Raw genomic sequence first — 16,192 nt, 5'->3', positions numbered from 1 at the left:
AGGAGCAGATGTCTCATTTTCATGAAAAAAACCTAAGTTTTAAAAACATTTTAAATGCCATATTCTGTAGTTCTTTGAAGTGTTTGCAGATTATCTATCTGAAATACATCTCTGTATATCAAGAAAACCTAACTAATACAACTATAAGTTTGGCTATTATAGATTACTATTAGTCACGTATACATTACATTTTTAAAATCCTGCTGACTATGCCAGAGCAAGAGCCAGCTCACTTCCTACTCCAGCTTTTTCAGTTCTCATGTAGCACCCCAGACTATGCCCTAAGGCCAGTCCCCCAAAGCTATTGGAGGAAAGAATTCCCACAGCAAATTCAATCTTCAACAGATTGTAGATGTGAGAGCAGAAACTAAGGCTGTCAAGATGACCATGAAAAGGGATCTAAGAAGTCACACTACACATGCATGGTACATGTGAGTCTTTAGGGCTGTTCCGGGTGTTAAGCAAAGTAATTCAACTATGTAATGATTATTCTACTTCACCCAAATTATTAATAAGAATTTAGAACTTTTTTTTTTGAGACAGGGTTTCTCTGTGTAACAATCCTGGCTGTCCTGGAACTCGCTCTGTAGACCAGGCTGGCCTGGAACTCACAGAGATCCACCAGCCTCTGCCTCCTGAGTGCTGGGATTAAAGGTGTGTGCCACCACTGCCAGGCAAGATTTTAGGTTTTTAGTGGTCTGTTCATTCTGAAGATGTGACCGGATGTCATCTAAGGTCCCTTCTAGCCCCATCATTCATGTTAACACTGTGTTCTTGAGTAAATACAGTCAACTTGCATTTTTACAGTTTCTAATTGTGTGTTGAAGGACCAGCCTGCCTCCATTTCGGCTTAAAAGCTATCTTATAGTAAAGACAAACTAGGTTCATTCCTGTTTATCAATAAATCTTCACTACAAATAGTTTTGTACTGCCTGTTCCAGGAATGGCAATCATGTCTTTGTTTCAAAAGGTTGTTTATAATTGTTTTGAAATCCACCTTTGTTTCAAAAGGTTACATGCCCACCTTGTTATGACTTCCTGTTATTATGCCCACTTGGAACTGTGTCTGCTTCAGGAGGTCGTAAAACTAACTTGTTATTACTTATCATTGTTATGTTCTGCTCCTGTAACCCGATTATTTTGCCTGCCAAATCCTCCATTTGGAAACTCCTAGCCCTGAGCTCTATAAAAAATATCTCTTCTTCACATCTAATGCTGACCTCTGGAAGCCCACCTTAGCGGGGAGATAGCCTGTGTGCACGAATAAACTTGCTTTAATTAATTGCTTGCTTTAACTAATTTGGCCGAAATGATTTGGGTCTGTGGTCTTTTCCTCCCATCTTTGGTATTAAAGGTGGTTTTTTTTTTGTTTTTTTTTTGTAGCACGTCTGCCTCCAAACTATCCCTCTGTCCAGCGAGTGTCAGCGGAAATCAGAGACAAATTGCCAGACAGCGGGCTACTGTGGAAATTCCATTTAGACAAAACGGAAGTGGTCCTTGAAAATCACCTTCCCAAGAAACTTGCATCTGAAATGCACTTCGTAATTGCAATAGTAATTTTAAGTCGCCTTTTCTTAAAATACATTCCTAAGCAGAGCACACAACCACATTTTCATCCTCAGCACAAACAAGGATCTGCTCCATTTAGAGGGACATCTCTGCTTCCAGCCGCTGAAACGCACGGAACCAAGTGGTTGCGGCCGCTGATTCTCCGGCGAGCTCTTGTCCTCGGAGGACCAGCCGCCTGGCGGCGTTGCCGTGGAGACGGAGCTGGCTGGGTAGAGGTGGCAGCTCGCCCCGGCACAGCTTTTGCCGACCGTCTGCGGTAGGGGCTCACGGGACCGACGCCAAGATGGTTAGTGGCTCACAATATTAAGGGGGGCGGTGGGCTTCGAATAGGTCTCCCCCGGGCGTAGAGCTCGCACCACAGTGTTGCATGGAATCTCAGAGTGTGTGCAGAGGGCGATCCCTTTATTCCTCCAGGGTTTCCGCGGGGACCAGCGAGGGATGCAAAGAAAAAAAAAAGCCTCGCTGCTCTCCTCCCTCCCGCTTCTCCATTTCCCGACACCAGATCTGCTTGTGGACTGGAAAGAGAGCCAGGGAAGAGCGAGATGGGGGAAGCTGCGTGAATTGTTCCTCTCTTGTGGATAAGCAGTTGCAAGGAGCTATTTGGGTCTCCTTCGGAGGCGATGGCTCTTTTAATAAAATGCGTCTTCAAAAAGTATCTGAATAGACTCACTAGTGTTTGTTGGTGAGGATTTGGTTTGTAATTCACAGGGCTGTTACTTACTCTCGGTTTAAAAAAAGACTTTCGAGTCGAACCGTCTTTACTGTTGGTTTTCCAGATGCTTTCAAGGGCCAAACCCGCCGTGGGCGGGGAGTCACCGCACACTGACAAAAGAAAGAAGAAAGGCAGGAAGATTCCAAAACTGGAGGATCTGCTTTCGCAGAGAGATTTCACTGGCGCCATTACCCTACTGGAGGTAATGTCCAAAGAAGGTTGGCTTTGAAGTCTGGTGAATGTCGGGATGAATGCTGGTTACTGTGCTATTGGAATAGGTGGGTACACTCTGGGGAATCCATGCAAGTATAGCCAGACACATATTCCGGATAGCAAGTTAACTATAAACCTGATAAAATATAAAAAAATGTTGGACTGGAGAGATGGATGGCTCCACAGTTAAGAGCACTGGCTGAGCCGGGCAGTGTATCTCACGCCTTTAATCCCAGCACTCGGGAGGCAGAGGCAGGAGGATCTCTGTGAGTTCAAGGCCAGCCTGGTCTCCAGAGTGAGTTCCAGGATAGGCTCCAAAGCTACACAGAGAAAACCTTGTCTCGAAAAACAAAACAAAACAATAGATGAAGACAAAACACTCATACACTTAAAACTAATGTTTTTTTCTAGTCCCTCAGATGGTGAATCTAACCTAAAGATACAGCATTACACATATTAAGTGTCAATTCACACATTGTCTATCATAATTCTTGAGTGATTTAAGACTTCTTTATATTTATAATATTTTGCTTAAAAATTAAGCAAAATGTTTATTTTAAAAATATTGTAGGGCTGGAGAGATGGCTCAGAGGTTAAGAGCGCTGACTGCTCTTCCGGAGGTCTTGAGTTCAATTCCCAGCAACCACATGGTGGCTCATAACCATCCGTAATGAGATCTGGTGCCCTCTTCTGGTGTGCAGATATACATGGAAGCAGAATGTTGTACACATAATAAAATAAATAAAAATCTTTAAAAAAATTAAAAATATTGTAAACCCACAAAACATTCAACTCCGCATGTCAGTGTCATCTCTTTCTAGAACCAATGCTGGGGGTCAAACTGAGGCCCTCAAGGAAGCATTGTGCCTCAGGTCAACCCCCCAGCCGGGCCCCAGCGTGTAGATCTCACCTTTTAATATGTGTTGGAGTGCCAGGAGAGTTACTTAGATGTTTGTATTCTCAGGCTCCGGCTTTGCCAGTTTGAATTCACTAGGTCTGCTGTGGTGCTCAGGCGCATTTTGGGTAAGTGGTATAAGAAGTGCTTCCAACACAGACTGCCCTAGGAGACTGAACTTGGGGAAACTGCATGTGGAAAGCACATGGGAGAGAAGAGAGAAGGGTGCCCCAGAGGTTGGAGCCTTGACAGCATGGTCTGGTTGTGCTGCGCTGCAGCCTGCTGTAGTGCACTTTCTGCCGGCCCTTTACTGTAAATCTACAGTCACATATCTCTGACAATGTCCATAATAGCTGCTTTGATTAGCTTTATGGATGTTTCTCAGTATTCCATGCCCCCCCCAAAAAAATCCTGTGTGTCTTACTAGTGTTTTGATTCTGAATCCAGTTGTTTGGCTCTCTTGTGTCAGCTCATCTTTTGCAATAGGAGAGTTGACTCGGAAGGATCTTCTAGCAGTGACAAGAGGACTGAATATCATATACGTTTCTATTTTTGGTTTTTCTCAAGACAGGGTTTCTCCGTGTGGCCCTGGCTGCCCTGGAACTGGATCCATAGACCAGGCTGGTGTCAAACTCAGAAATCTACCTGCCTCTGCCTCCCAAATACTGGAATTAAAGGTGTGCACCACCTACTTAACTACATGTGTACCTTTTTAAAAGAATTTGAAAAATGATGTGTAGTTGTTTGTGTCTGTGTGTGAGTATGTGAGCCTGAATGCAGGCGACTACAGAGGCCGAAATGACTGGATCCCCATTACCACAGGGGCAGGGACAGGGACTGGCCATGTGATGTCAGAACCATTGCTTGGCCTCTACTCTTCAATTATTTGGCTTTGAATGTTTTTTTTTTTTTCTGTTTTGTTTTTGAGACAGGGTCTCTCTGTGTGATCCTGGCTGTCCTGGAACTCACTCTGTAGACCAGGCTGGCCTCAAACTCATAGAAATCCACCTGCCTCTGCCTCCTGAGTGCTAGGATTAAAGGTATGTGCCACCAACGCCTGGCTGGCTTTAAATGTTTTGCATAATTCTTGAACAACATCCAGAGTTATTAAACAACTCATATACTTTCTGGAATAAGGTGCTAGCAAACACAGAGAAACAAATCCAGCATGTCTGAAAAAAAGGACTTCTGTGACAATTAGGTCACTGCTGACTCCTGTCAGTGAAGGCTTCATTGAACTACGTATTGTCCGGCTTCTCTTATTTACATTTTGCTTGTTTATCAGTCATTCAGCATACCTTAAAAAAAAGAATAACAGGGCTGGAGAGATGGCTTAGCAGTTAGCAGTTAAGATCATGGGCTGCTCTTCCAGAGGACCCCGGTTCAAATCCTAGCATCCACATGGCAGCTAACAGCTTTCTGTAACTCCAAGATCTGACACTCTCTCATAGACATGTAAGCAAAACACCAATGCACATAAAATAAAAGTAAATAAATTATTAGAAAAGCAAAAATTTACTATTAAAATCTTCTTCCATGTTTTTTTTTTTCCATGACATTTTAATGAGAAGTTCAAACGCCATGTTGGGGAGCAAGAAGATGATACTAACTTGTGGATTGGATACTGTGCTTTTCACCTGGGTGACTACAAGAGAGCTTTGGAGGTTAGTGAGAAAACCGTCACATGGCGTTTAAAATGACAGTATATGGAATGTACTCATGGGAACAGCAGAAGGAAACAATGCAGATGGAAGCAAAGTAAAAAGAAAGAATCCATCTGTCTTTCCCAATCCTCCGTCTTTTCATAAAGGCCCCGCTGACCCTTCCTAATGTCCTGATTCAGAGAGGGGTAGCATGGTAACAGCACACATGGAATAATATTGTTGTGGGGATCTTTCTAGAGTAAGCATTCTGACACCAGTGTGGAAGAGAGGAGGTGCCACTGGTGGGCTGAAGCCAGAAAGCATCTGAAAGACTTCCTTCTCAGGTCCAGTTTGTGTTCTCATTCATACAAGCTGGAAGGGTGCAGGCAAGCGAGTAAGATTTTAAAGACACTGTAGTAACAGTCAGTGACAGTCTACAGGTTGTTAGGGGCAACAGCCCATGATTACAGCTGTGGAAGTGAAGTCATGTGTGGCAGACAGCAGCACAAGCCGCGCTTTCAGTAAGTCACTCAATAAATAATGTAATTGGTCTTTTTACCTTATTCTGCTTCAGTCTGAAAGTAGAAGGGGAAATATATGTGGGTTGGGAGTGTTGAGAGACGTATGTAGTGGAAGTCAGAAGGCAGTCTAGAGGAGGAGGTGGGGGAGTCAATGCGAATGCTTTAGGGAAACCTGCTAGTTTGTAAGTTAGTTTAAAAAAATAATAATGAGACAAATACTCTGCTCGGCTTCACACTTTGCTATATAACATATAAACCAAAATACTTGTATAAAAACCCATAAAACAAGAGCATGTGTAGCATTCCAATATGTTTGAATATTTAATATATTTGTTAGGATTATTTTTTGGTAGGATTATTTTTGTATAATGGAAGTTATTATTATGAAATGGTTTTAATTTAATAAAATCCAAAAAGTAACTATAAAAATGGGAAAGACTTCTCCTATGTGGACTGGCATGTGAGTCTGTATGTTGGTTGTGCTTCAGTTTTCCATGTGTAGTAGAGCCTCTGTAACATATTAATATTAGCACAAGACTGAACCCAGGGCCCTCACATGTCAGGGGAGCATTTTGTCTTATAAAACGATTGTTAGGTTTATTTACTTTATGGATATGAGTGTTTTGCCTGCCTGCGTGTATGTGAACCAGGTGCATGCCTGGAACCTGCAGAGTCCAGAAGAGGGCACTGGATCTCCTGGAACTGGAGTTACAGATGAATGTAAGCCATCATGTGGGTGCTGGGAATCAAACATGGGTCCTCTGCAAGAACAGCCAGTGCTCTTAGACTGCTAAGAGCTTCTCTTCAGAAGCCCCATCTCCATGTCTTTTTTAAGTTAGCAAGAAATATCTTAGTTGTTTTAATTTCTGAAGGTTTCTAAGACATTAAAAATGAGGGGGAAACAACGTGTAAATTCTATGTGCAAGAGCCCTGTCTGTGTATAATTACATGTGAGCCTAACCTCTTCTGGCCGAGAATGGCAGAGGAGATGCAGGACCCGCAGAGTGTAGGCTGCACTATCAGTGAGCACTCATCTTCCATGTTAGAAACGGACAGTTGCTTACTGTCAAGCGAGGCCCTCAACTATTGTCTGTTTCAGGAATATGAAAACGCAACAAAGGAGGAAAACTGCAATCCAGAAGTGTGGGTGAACTTGGCCTGCACCTACTTTTTTCTTGGGATGTACAAACAAGCAGAAGCTGCTGGGTTTAAAGGTAAAATGGGCTTTTTATAGATACCATTTTCCGCTGTAATGTCTCTGTCCATTGTTATAACTCCAACTCTGTCAGGTTTTGCTTTGTACCTGTTTTTATCTTTGCTTCTAAAGGGTGTGTCTTTTTTTTTTATAAAGATTTTATTTATTTTTATTATGTATACAACATTTTGCTTCCATGTATATCTGCACACCAGAAGAGGGCACCAGATCTTATAACGAATGGTTGTGAGCCACCATGTGGTTGCTGGGAATTGAACTCAGGACCTCTGGAAGAGCAGTAGGTGCTCTTAACCACTGAGCCGTCTCTCCAGCCCTAAAGGGTGTGTCTTATAGATATTTCTTTTCCTTCCTTTCTTTCTTTTTTTTTTCTTTTTGGTTTGTTTTTTCCAGACAGGGTTTCTCTGTGTAGCTTTGGAGCCTGTCCTGGAACTCACTCTGTAGATCTCTGAGTTCAAGGCCAGCTTGGTCTACATAGTAAGTTCTAGGATAGTCAGGGCTACACAGAGAAACCTTGGTCTCCCCAACCCCCACTAAAATAGATTGTTAGAGAAAATAGATTATGGGTAGAATTCATATTTATATGTATAAAACTTACCCCATTTAAAAAAGAAAATGGAGAACTTGAAACCATTCCTAATATGTACCCCATTTTTTCATATATGCTAGTATATTTTTCCACATGTAATCATCATGTCCTTTAGAGTACTGTCTGTTTCTAAGAGTTTATACTGAGAAGACTGTTAGGCACAAAAATGTCTCACAGCAGCCAGCTTCATTTCCATACACACATACATACACACACACATACATACACACACACACACACATGCATACACACATACATATATACATACACACATGCATGCATACACACATACATACACATGCATACACACATACATGCATACACACATACATACATACATACATACATACACACACACATACATGCATACACATACATACACACATATGCATGCACACATACATGCATACACACATACATGCATACACACATACATACACACATATGCATACACACATACATGCATACACACATACATACATACATACATACATACACACACACATACATGCATACACATACATACACACATATGCATGCACACATACATGCATACACACATACATGCATACACACATACATATATACATACACGCATGCATACATACACGTGCATACACACATGCATACACACATGCATACATACATATGTATGTATGTACATACACATAAATACATACATACACACATACATATACATCTTTTTCATTTTTCCGCTCATTGAAGTCTGATCTTGGTCTGTAAAAGAGATACAGAATTGGTTGTGCAGAATTGGGAACTGACAAGACTACAGACGCTGGAACTTGAAAGGTGTGAGCCTTTTCTCTTGGGTGCCTGTTTTACGGGTGGCACTTAACTGTGGCTGAAGATCCCTGGAATACAGTGGACTGGTTTTTAGGAAAACATGGCAGTATAATTCTGGAATTAGAAAAATGTGGGAGTATAACTCTGGAAAAAGGAGATTGTAGGAGGAGTTGAGAAAGAACGCTGAAGTGAGCAGCAAAATGTGGATGGTTGCATGTGGGCTGCGGGGTGGCATACCAGGGTTTGGTCCCGTGTGTGAACTGCACAGTGGTGGGCTGCACTGTGTGTGTGTGAAGGGTTGTGCTGTGGGACAGACACCACAGCAGTATCGGGTAGAAGTGTGGAGAGCAGAGTCTAAACAACCCTCTTGTGCCTCCTGTTGCTGCTGCTCCTGCAGGTGGGGACCAGACTTTATTTTAGCGCGCGCGCGCAAGCACACACACACACACACACACACACACGCACACGCACACGCACACGCACACACTCACATACAGAGCTAGATAAGGGTTTGGGGCAACCCACCTGAGCCTCATCTTACTCTGGCAAGGTACTAACTTCCATAGAGGGCACCAGATGTTTTGGATCAGGAGTCATGAACAGTGGTGAGCGTGTGAGTACTTGGAACTGAACCTGGGTGCTCTGCAAGAGCAGCAAGTGCTCTTAACCTCTGAGCCAGCTTTCCAGAGCAACTATTGAATTCTTTACCAAGCAACATGGTTCTTTTTCTTTCAGCTCCAAAAAGCCGGCTCCAAAACCGCCTGTTGTTCCATCTGGCTCACAAGGTATTCGTGTTTCATCCACATTGCTTGCTTTGAAAACATTTTCCTTTTCTTCCTTTTGCCAACAATGATGGAAAGTATTTAACTAGACATTTCTGTTAATGTTACTAAATTGTTTTACAGAAAGTTAATCAAGTCACAAACAAGTAGCATATAAAAGTATATCTAGTGTATTTAAAAATTTTACAATATAATTATTATCACTGTTAGGAATACAAGGTGAGATGGGACCTTTAGCAGGTCATGCAGCAGGGTGAGGACAAACAGCAGGTGGAAAGACGTAGACCTACAGACAAAACTTGTGTGGAAAGTTTATTAGTGAAAGGTAAGGGAGTAAGGATAGAGAAAAGGAAAAAAGAGAGAGACAGAGACAGAGAGCTGCCTCCTCAGAGAAAAGAGGAGGGAGAGAGAGGAGGTGGAATTTTACCTTACAGAGACCTCTGCACCTGCATATAGAACTTGTCACGCACAGAGGCACTGTGCCAACTTCCCAAGGGGCGGGGCCAAGTCTGCCTGAATTATTTCAATTACTTTACAGTGTTAAGAATTAAACCCAGGGCTGGGCAGTGGTGGCACACTCCTTTAATCCCAGCACTCGGGAGGTAGAGGCAGGCCCATCTCTCTGAGTTTGAGGCCAGCCTGGTCTACAAAGTAAGTTCCTGGACATCTAGGGCTACACAGAGAAACCCTGTCTCAAAAAACCAACAGAAACCACAAAAAAGAATTAAACCCAGGGTCTTGTTCATGTTAGTCAAGTGCTCTGCCACTGAGCATATCCAGCACCCTTGACTTTTCGAGACAGAATTTTGCTATGTTGTACAGGCTGGTCTGAAACTTGCCGTATAGCCCAAGATGACCTCAAACATGTGGGCTTGCTGCCTTAGTCTCCCAACTGCGGGAGTTAAAGACATGCACCACACCCAGGTCCAGAGCTGCCTGCTGTCTTACTGCTTGTTTCCATGTGTTCCAAATGACCAAAATTCTACCTTCTCTCCTTTCTTGTACTCTTCTTGCATTGATTTTTAAAAATAAAGCCCAGGAGCCGGGCATTGGTGGCACACGCCTTTAATCCCAGAACTCGGGAGGCAGAGGCAGGCGGATCTCTGTGAATTCCAGGCCAGCCTGGTCTCCAGAGCGAGTGCCAGGATAGGCTCCAAAGCTACACAGAGAAATCCTGTCTGGAAAAACCAAAAATAAATAAATAAATAAATAAATAAACAAATAAATATAGAATAAATAAATAAAGCAAGCCCAGGTCTAAGCATTCTCTTCGGTGTTTCTCCTGACAGCTGAGTTTTGGTCTAATGCTCTTATCTCTCCGGTACTTGAGTATATTACATTGAATTCTGGCTACTGGAGGTGAAAATATTATTAAGGTAATTTGAGGTTCTAGACATTTTGTCATCTTCCACAGAGGATTTACTTGTGTGTCTGGCATCACATGAGACAGGAGCAAAGGGACTGGCTTCTGACAGCGATATCAGCCACTTAAGGCTGGTCCCCAAGCTGTTCTGAGAGCTGGTGGGTTTTTGCTTTGCCTCCCTGGCTGTCCCTCCAAGGCTCCGCCCTGACAGCCTCGAGTGTTTTCCCATCAAGCCCATGAAGCTCCAGCAAGCTATACAGGCTCAATTGCCAACTAAAAACTGACTAGCACCCTCAAAAGGTAAAGTATACAAAGAGATTCTTTCTATATCTCTTTGGGATCCTGGCATCGCAGATCTTTGCTGAGTTGGTGCCTTTGATGCCTCCAACAGATTTCTAGTAGTTTCAAACTTCTACTTGTTCTAGGCTCCCAGCAGGTCCACTATTATTAGAAATGAAAGTCTTTGATTTGATTTCAAGAAATATTTTACTGTGTTTTCTTGTGATTACAAAAATAAGATTTGAGCTTGGTGATGGTGGCGCACGTCTTTAACCCCAGCACTTGGGAGGCAAAAAGATCACACTGATAGTTATATGTTGATGCTATGGCAAAACAACAACAAAAAAACAATTTAGAAAAAAATCCAGTGCTGGAAGAAATTAAGAGGAAAGTGATGTGAAGTTATAATCATTAGTGCTTATTATCCAAACAGGGGAGCGAACCAAATATAAAGTAAGGACACAAAAGAATGTTTTGTTTTTCTTAAATTTATTATTCATTTTTAGTTAGTGTATATACTTGTGGAGTGATCCACTTCTTTGTTAATGAGATTAAGCTTCAGTCTAGGATGTAGGTATTAGAACAGCCCGTCTATAATTTCAAAGCATTAGGGTAGGCTCATATATTTGAGGCCTAGTCACCAGGGAGTAGCGCTATGTGAGAAGGATTAGGTGCTGGGATTCACGGGGCCTTGTGGAAGGAAGTGTGTCACTGGGAGTGGGCTGTGAGGATTCAAAAGCTCATGCCAGGAGCAATATTAGGCCCATGTATTAGGATGTAGCTTTTAGCTAATTGTCCATTACAGCGTCTGTCTGTACACTGCCAGGCTTCTTATCATGATGATAATGGATTAAACCTCTAAAACTGTAAGCTAGCCCCCCATTAAATGCTTTCTTCTATAAGAGCTGACTTGGTCCTGGTGTCTTTTACCAGCAATGGAACTGTGACTAAAACAAGTTGTTAATGTTTTTAAGTGTCCCACCTATCTTAATTAATTGGTCTAGCTTGGGACCTTTAGGGGAGGTTCTAGGTATTGTATTTTATATTCTTGTATGTAGGATAAATCCCATGATAGGGCTAACAAATTCCAATATTCCTCTGGTTTTGGGTATTCTCATTAACACTTGTTAGTACTCAGCTTTGTCTAGAAAGCAGTTCTGGGTTATTGATGAAGGCAGAAAACAAAGCCCTCATATTGGAAAGGAAGTTAGTATGTTCATGTGTCACATTCTGAGTTGCTCCTGGACATCTGGACGCTTATCTGAACTGTTAGGGTGATGCTTTGATCTGGGTCTTAGGTGGCAGCTCAGGGTAGCCATCCCCTGAGCTGAAGACCCAGTCTTTCTTTAGAGGGTGGGACACAGTCCCTCACCAGTTGTCTATCTCCTTGGACAAGAGGCACCCACTGTCTTGGTCACCAGTCTATTACTGTGAAAACACACCACGACCAAGGCAATCTTAGAAAAGACAGCATTTTGTTGGGGGTTTCCTGCAGTTTCCGAGTAAGTTTGTGATCCTCATGGCGAAGGCAGGCCGGCATGGCACTGGGACAGTAGCTGAGAGCTTTACATCCTGATCAGTGGCAGCAGGCAGACAGAGAAAGTCCTGGCTTGAGCATGTGAAATCTCAAAGCTCACCTCTAGTGTCTCACCCCTTCCAAAGCCACACCTACTCCAACCAACAAGGCCACACCTCCGAATCCTTCCCAAACAATTTCAGTAAGTGGGGACTAAGCATTCAAACATGACCCTGTCGGGGGCACTCTGTTTCAGACCACCACACCCACTGAAAGCAGTTCTCTTTTTGTCCCTGGTATTTGAAACAGATGCTTTAAAAGAAGATTCAGGAGGCAGGAGAGAAGGCCTAGCTGTTAGGAGCACTTGTTACAGAGGACCTGCATTTAGTTCCCAGCACCCATGTGGCAGCTCAGAGTTACAGTCACCTCTAGTCTCTGGGAAACACCAGTACATATAAAATTAACATAAACGAATCTTGTAAAAATCAAAAAAGATTTGAAACACCAGGAAGGAATGAATAGTTTGTATATCACGAGTTACACACAAAATGTGTCAATTCAATCCCATGTATAAACAAATCAGTTGTTATTTATAACTACTTTTTTTCTGTTTTCTTCAGACAGGGTCTCTCTGTGTAGTTTTGGAGGCTGTCCTGGAACTCACTCAGTAGGCCAGGCTGGTCTCGAACTCACATAGATCTGCCTCCCCCTGCCTCCCGAGTGCTGGGATTAAAGGTGCATGCCACCACCACCCTGCTATAACTACCTTCTAATAAAATAAGCATAAAAGTTGAATTCTCATAGCCTAAAACAACAACTCCACGTGTGGTAACTAAAGAGAAGATAAAAACACCTAGAACAGAAAATTTAAAATCATGTTCATAAAGTTAAGTGATAACAAATACATTTTGATTACATACTATTCACCAAAGAAAAGGAAATACAAAAGAATGGGAAAGAATTGTTAAGGGATGAGGGCACAGAAATGTAAAGAAAAGAAAGAAGGAGAAAGGTAGACACTCGTACGGAGAAGAGACGAGTAGGGTGGAGATCTGAAGTCATTAACTGTGACTGTAACTTTGGCCTTTCGGTTGCCAAGGCTCTGTCTACAGAGATGGTTTGCGTCCTCTCTGCAGCAGGACAGACAGCTGAAGAGCTAGGAAGTGGAGGAAGTAGGGACACAGTGGCCACTGAGGACTTCCGACCTCCATCACACGAGAGTCTCTCTCACGCCAATGTGGTTCTTTTCTCACAATTGTAGTTTAACGATGAGAAGAAATTGATGAACTTTCACCAGAATCTTCAGGATATCAAAGAAGACCAGCTCAGCCTGGCCTCAATCCACTACATGCGGTCACATTACCAGGAGGCCATCGACATCTACAAGCGGATTCTGCTGGACAACAGGTCTGTGCTCTTTCCCGCCTGCTCGCAATCGCGGCCGTTTTGCTGTTTCCTTTGTGTCTGATTGGCTAAGAACCGAGTGTCCTCTAGACCTGTTCCGTTGATGATCTGATGAGGTTACGAACTCCTTGGATATTGTTGGCATCAGGCTTTCTCTACCGCTTTTCTTTTGTTGCTTTTGTTTTTAATTTTATTATTTTGTGTGTATGGCTATTTTGCCTGGAAGTATGCGTACCAAATGTGTGTCTGGTATCTGTGGAGGCCAAAAGAGGGCATTACCTTGGTTATGAGCTCCCATGTGGTGCTGAGACTTGAACTTGGGTACTCTGGAAGAGGAGCCAGTGCTCTTAACCATTGAGCCTTCTCTCCAACCCCTTGGTTTTTTGAGACAGGGTCTCACTTTGTAGTCTTGACTTTACAGAATCCTTCTGAGACTGGGTTAAAGGTGTGTGCCCACACGCTTGGCTCTACCTTTTCTCATTACCATGTCTTCTGTGTAAGGAGCTTTTTTTGACATTTTTTCCTCCCAATTTTCCAGAAAATTTATATACTGACATGTTTACTGATAACTCTGTGTGTGAGTTTATATAAAATGACTGTGATTTTATATAGATTGAGTATTTTTTCACCTTCTCATAAGAATCAGTTTTTTACCCATTGGAGATGATATTACCCTTTCTGAAAATTTATGGCCTTGGAGGATGAGGAAAAATTGTAACAAAATATAATGATTCATATATATGAGAATGCCACAATGAAATCTGTTACTTTGTATGCTATCCTTAAAAAGTAATAATAATTTATAAAATAACAACAAAGAATGTATTATTTAAGGCTGGACATGGCAGCATACTACTGTAACCCTACCACTTTGGAGGCCAAGGATGCCCTGTTAAGGTCTCTATGGGTACCAGGCACACACATGGTATACAGACATACATGTTATTAAATGAAAATACCAGTTCCAAGTGTGGGCTAGATCCCTATGAATTACTGACCAGGAAGGCCACGAAGGCCCCTAAGCAGTACAGGGTGCTTCCATTGCTATTGGTTACTTACTAGAACTAGATGGTAAGTCCCAGCATTGAAGAGCCCACATGTTTTTATTGTCGAATACAGAGAAATCTAGCTGGGCCTGAACTGGAAGCTATCTCCTCTGGTGTCTTAGTTACTGTTCATTTGCTGTGGAGAGACACCATGACCAAGGCAACTCATAAAGGAAAATATTTAATTTGAGGGCTAATTACAGATTCCACGACCACCATGGTAAGGAGCATGTGGCAGGCAGGTGTGGTATTGGAGAAACAGCAGAGAGCTTACATGTTACCACAATAGTCATGAGGCAGAGAAAGAGCTAATTGGAAATGAGCATGGGCTTTGTTTGTTTTATTTTATTTTATTTTATTTATTTTTTTTTTTTCAAGACAAGTTTTCTTGTGTAACAGTCCTGGCCATTCTGGAACACACACTGTAGACCTGCCTGCTCTGCCTCCAAGTGGTGGGATTAAAGACAAGCGCCATCACTGCCCAGTGAGCATGGGATTTTTGAAACCTCAAAGCCTTCTCTCCGTGATATACCTCCTCTAACAAGGACACATGTCCTGATCCTACCCAAACAGTTCTGACAACTGTGGGGCCAGGAATTCAGATATATGAGCCTGTGTGGCCTATTCCCACTCAAACCACCACACCTGCTAGCTTTTACAATGCTGGAAGATTCTATGCCAACTGCTAGAAGAAAATTGTCATCACTCTGACTCAGCTGTGGACCAAATGTGCTACACTACCAACATGCTAAGCAAGAGTGCCCACTGGTGCAGCAGCGGGGTAAATGTCATGGGGCAATCAACTCCCTTCTGGAGGGGTTTGAGGCCTGTTTCTCAGGGGGTGTTCACTTCTGGTACTGTAAAGCCCATCATTGACTCTAGTGGAGAAGCTACTGCTGATGTTGTTGTTGTAAAGGGAAATGATGTACTCTCAGACTGCCCTCTGAATGTTTATGTTGATACCCATAGACCAGTGTCACCGTCAGCATTGGCCAAAAGACTGACTGCAGTAGTGGCATGACCGTAGATATTCATAGCACGTCAAAGAGGTTTTTCTCTAAGTGAAACATGTGCATCACTCCTTCAAAGTCTCAGGGAACTTTGAGGAAGAGAGAGTGGGAAGAATATAAGAGGACAGGGTGCTGGCTTGAAGAAGGATGCTTTCTGGGCACTCTTAAATACCTAGCACCCGTGATTCCCTGCACAAGAATGGGCCGGTCAGCCGGGCGTTGGTGGCGCACGCCTTTGATCCCAGCACTCAGGAGACAGAGGCAGGCAGATCTCTGTGAGTTTGAGACCAGCCTGGTCTACAAGAGCTAGTTCCAGGATAGACTCCAAAGCCACAGAGAAACCCTGTCTCAAAAAAACAACAAAAAAAGAATGGGCTATGTATCTGATGGAAAGTTGCCCATGCTCCTGTAAACAACCCCTCCCCCTTGCCTCTGTAAGTAACCCTAATTAAACTCACTGGTTCACACACAGAGAAGGACATGGAGAAGGGAGACTGGTAGAAAAGAGGGAGAGGGATGAGTGGGATGGGAAGGGCACAAGGGAGTGTAATGGGGGGGAGATGAATACCTCAAAATACATTACACGTGTATTTGAAAATGTTATAAACCAGTTAATATGTATAGCTAAATACA

General features: G+C 42.8%; 1 protein-coding gene across 3 annotated transcripts in view; it reads left to right on the top strand.

Annotated features, from left to right (window-relative positions):
- The first annotated feature begins 1,700 nt into the window (after nucleotides 1-1,700).
- Nucleotides 1,701-16,192, top strand: part of Ttc26 (tetratricopeptide repeat domain 26) — a 46,712-nt gene continuing 32,220 nt past the window's right edge. For 2 of the 3 annotated variants that reach the window (XM_027391480.2, XM_027391479.2), the window contains exons 1-6: nucleotides 1,701-1,855; nucleotides 2,346-2,483; nucleotides 4,961-5,053; nucleotides 6,653-6,767; nucleotides 8,895-8,944; nucleotides 13,361-13,506. In XM_027391480.2, coding sequence (XP_027247281.1) covers nucleotides 1,853-1,855; nucleotides 2,346-2,483; nucleotides 4,961-5,053; nucleotides 6,653-6,767; nucleotides 8,895-8,944; nucleotides 13,361-13,506 — 545 coding nt within the window. In that variant the 5' untranslated portion in view covers nucleotides 1,701-1,852. Of the gene's footprint in view, nucleotides 1,856-2,345; nucleotides 2,484-4,800; nucleotides 4,845-4,960; nucleotides 5,054-6,652; nucleotides 6,768-8,894; nucleotides 8,945-13,360; nucleotides 13,507-16,192 lie in introns of those variants that run through there. The other variant, XM_035451011.1, reaches the window with a different exon arrangement.

The sequence above is a fragment of the Cricetulus griseus genome, assembly GCF_003668045.3.
Source record: "Cricetulus griseus strain 17A/GY chromosome 1 unlocalized genomic scaffold, alternate assembly CriGri-PICRH-1.0 chr1_0, whole genome shotgun sequence".
NCBI classification, from domain to species: Eukaryota; Metazoa; Chordata; class Mammalia; order Rodentia; family Cricetidae; genus Cricetulus; species Cricetulus griseus.
This window is presented reverse-complemented; position numbering and strand designations above follow the sequence as displayed.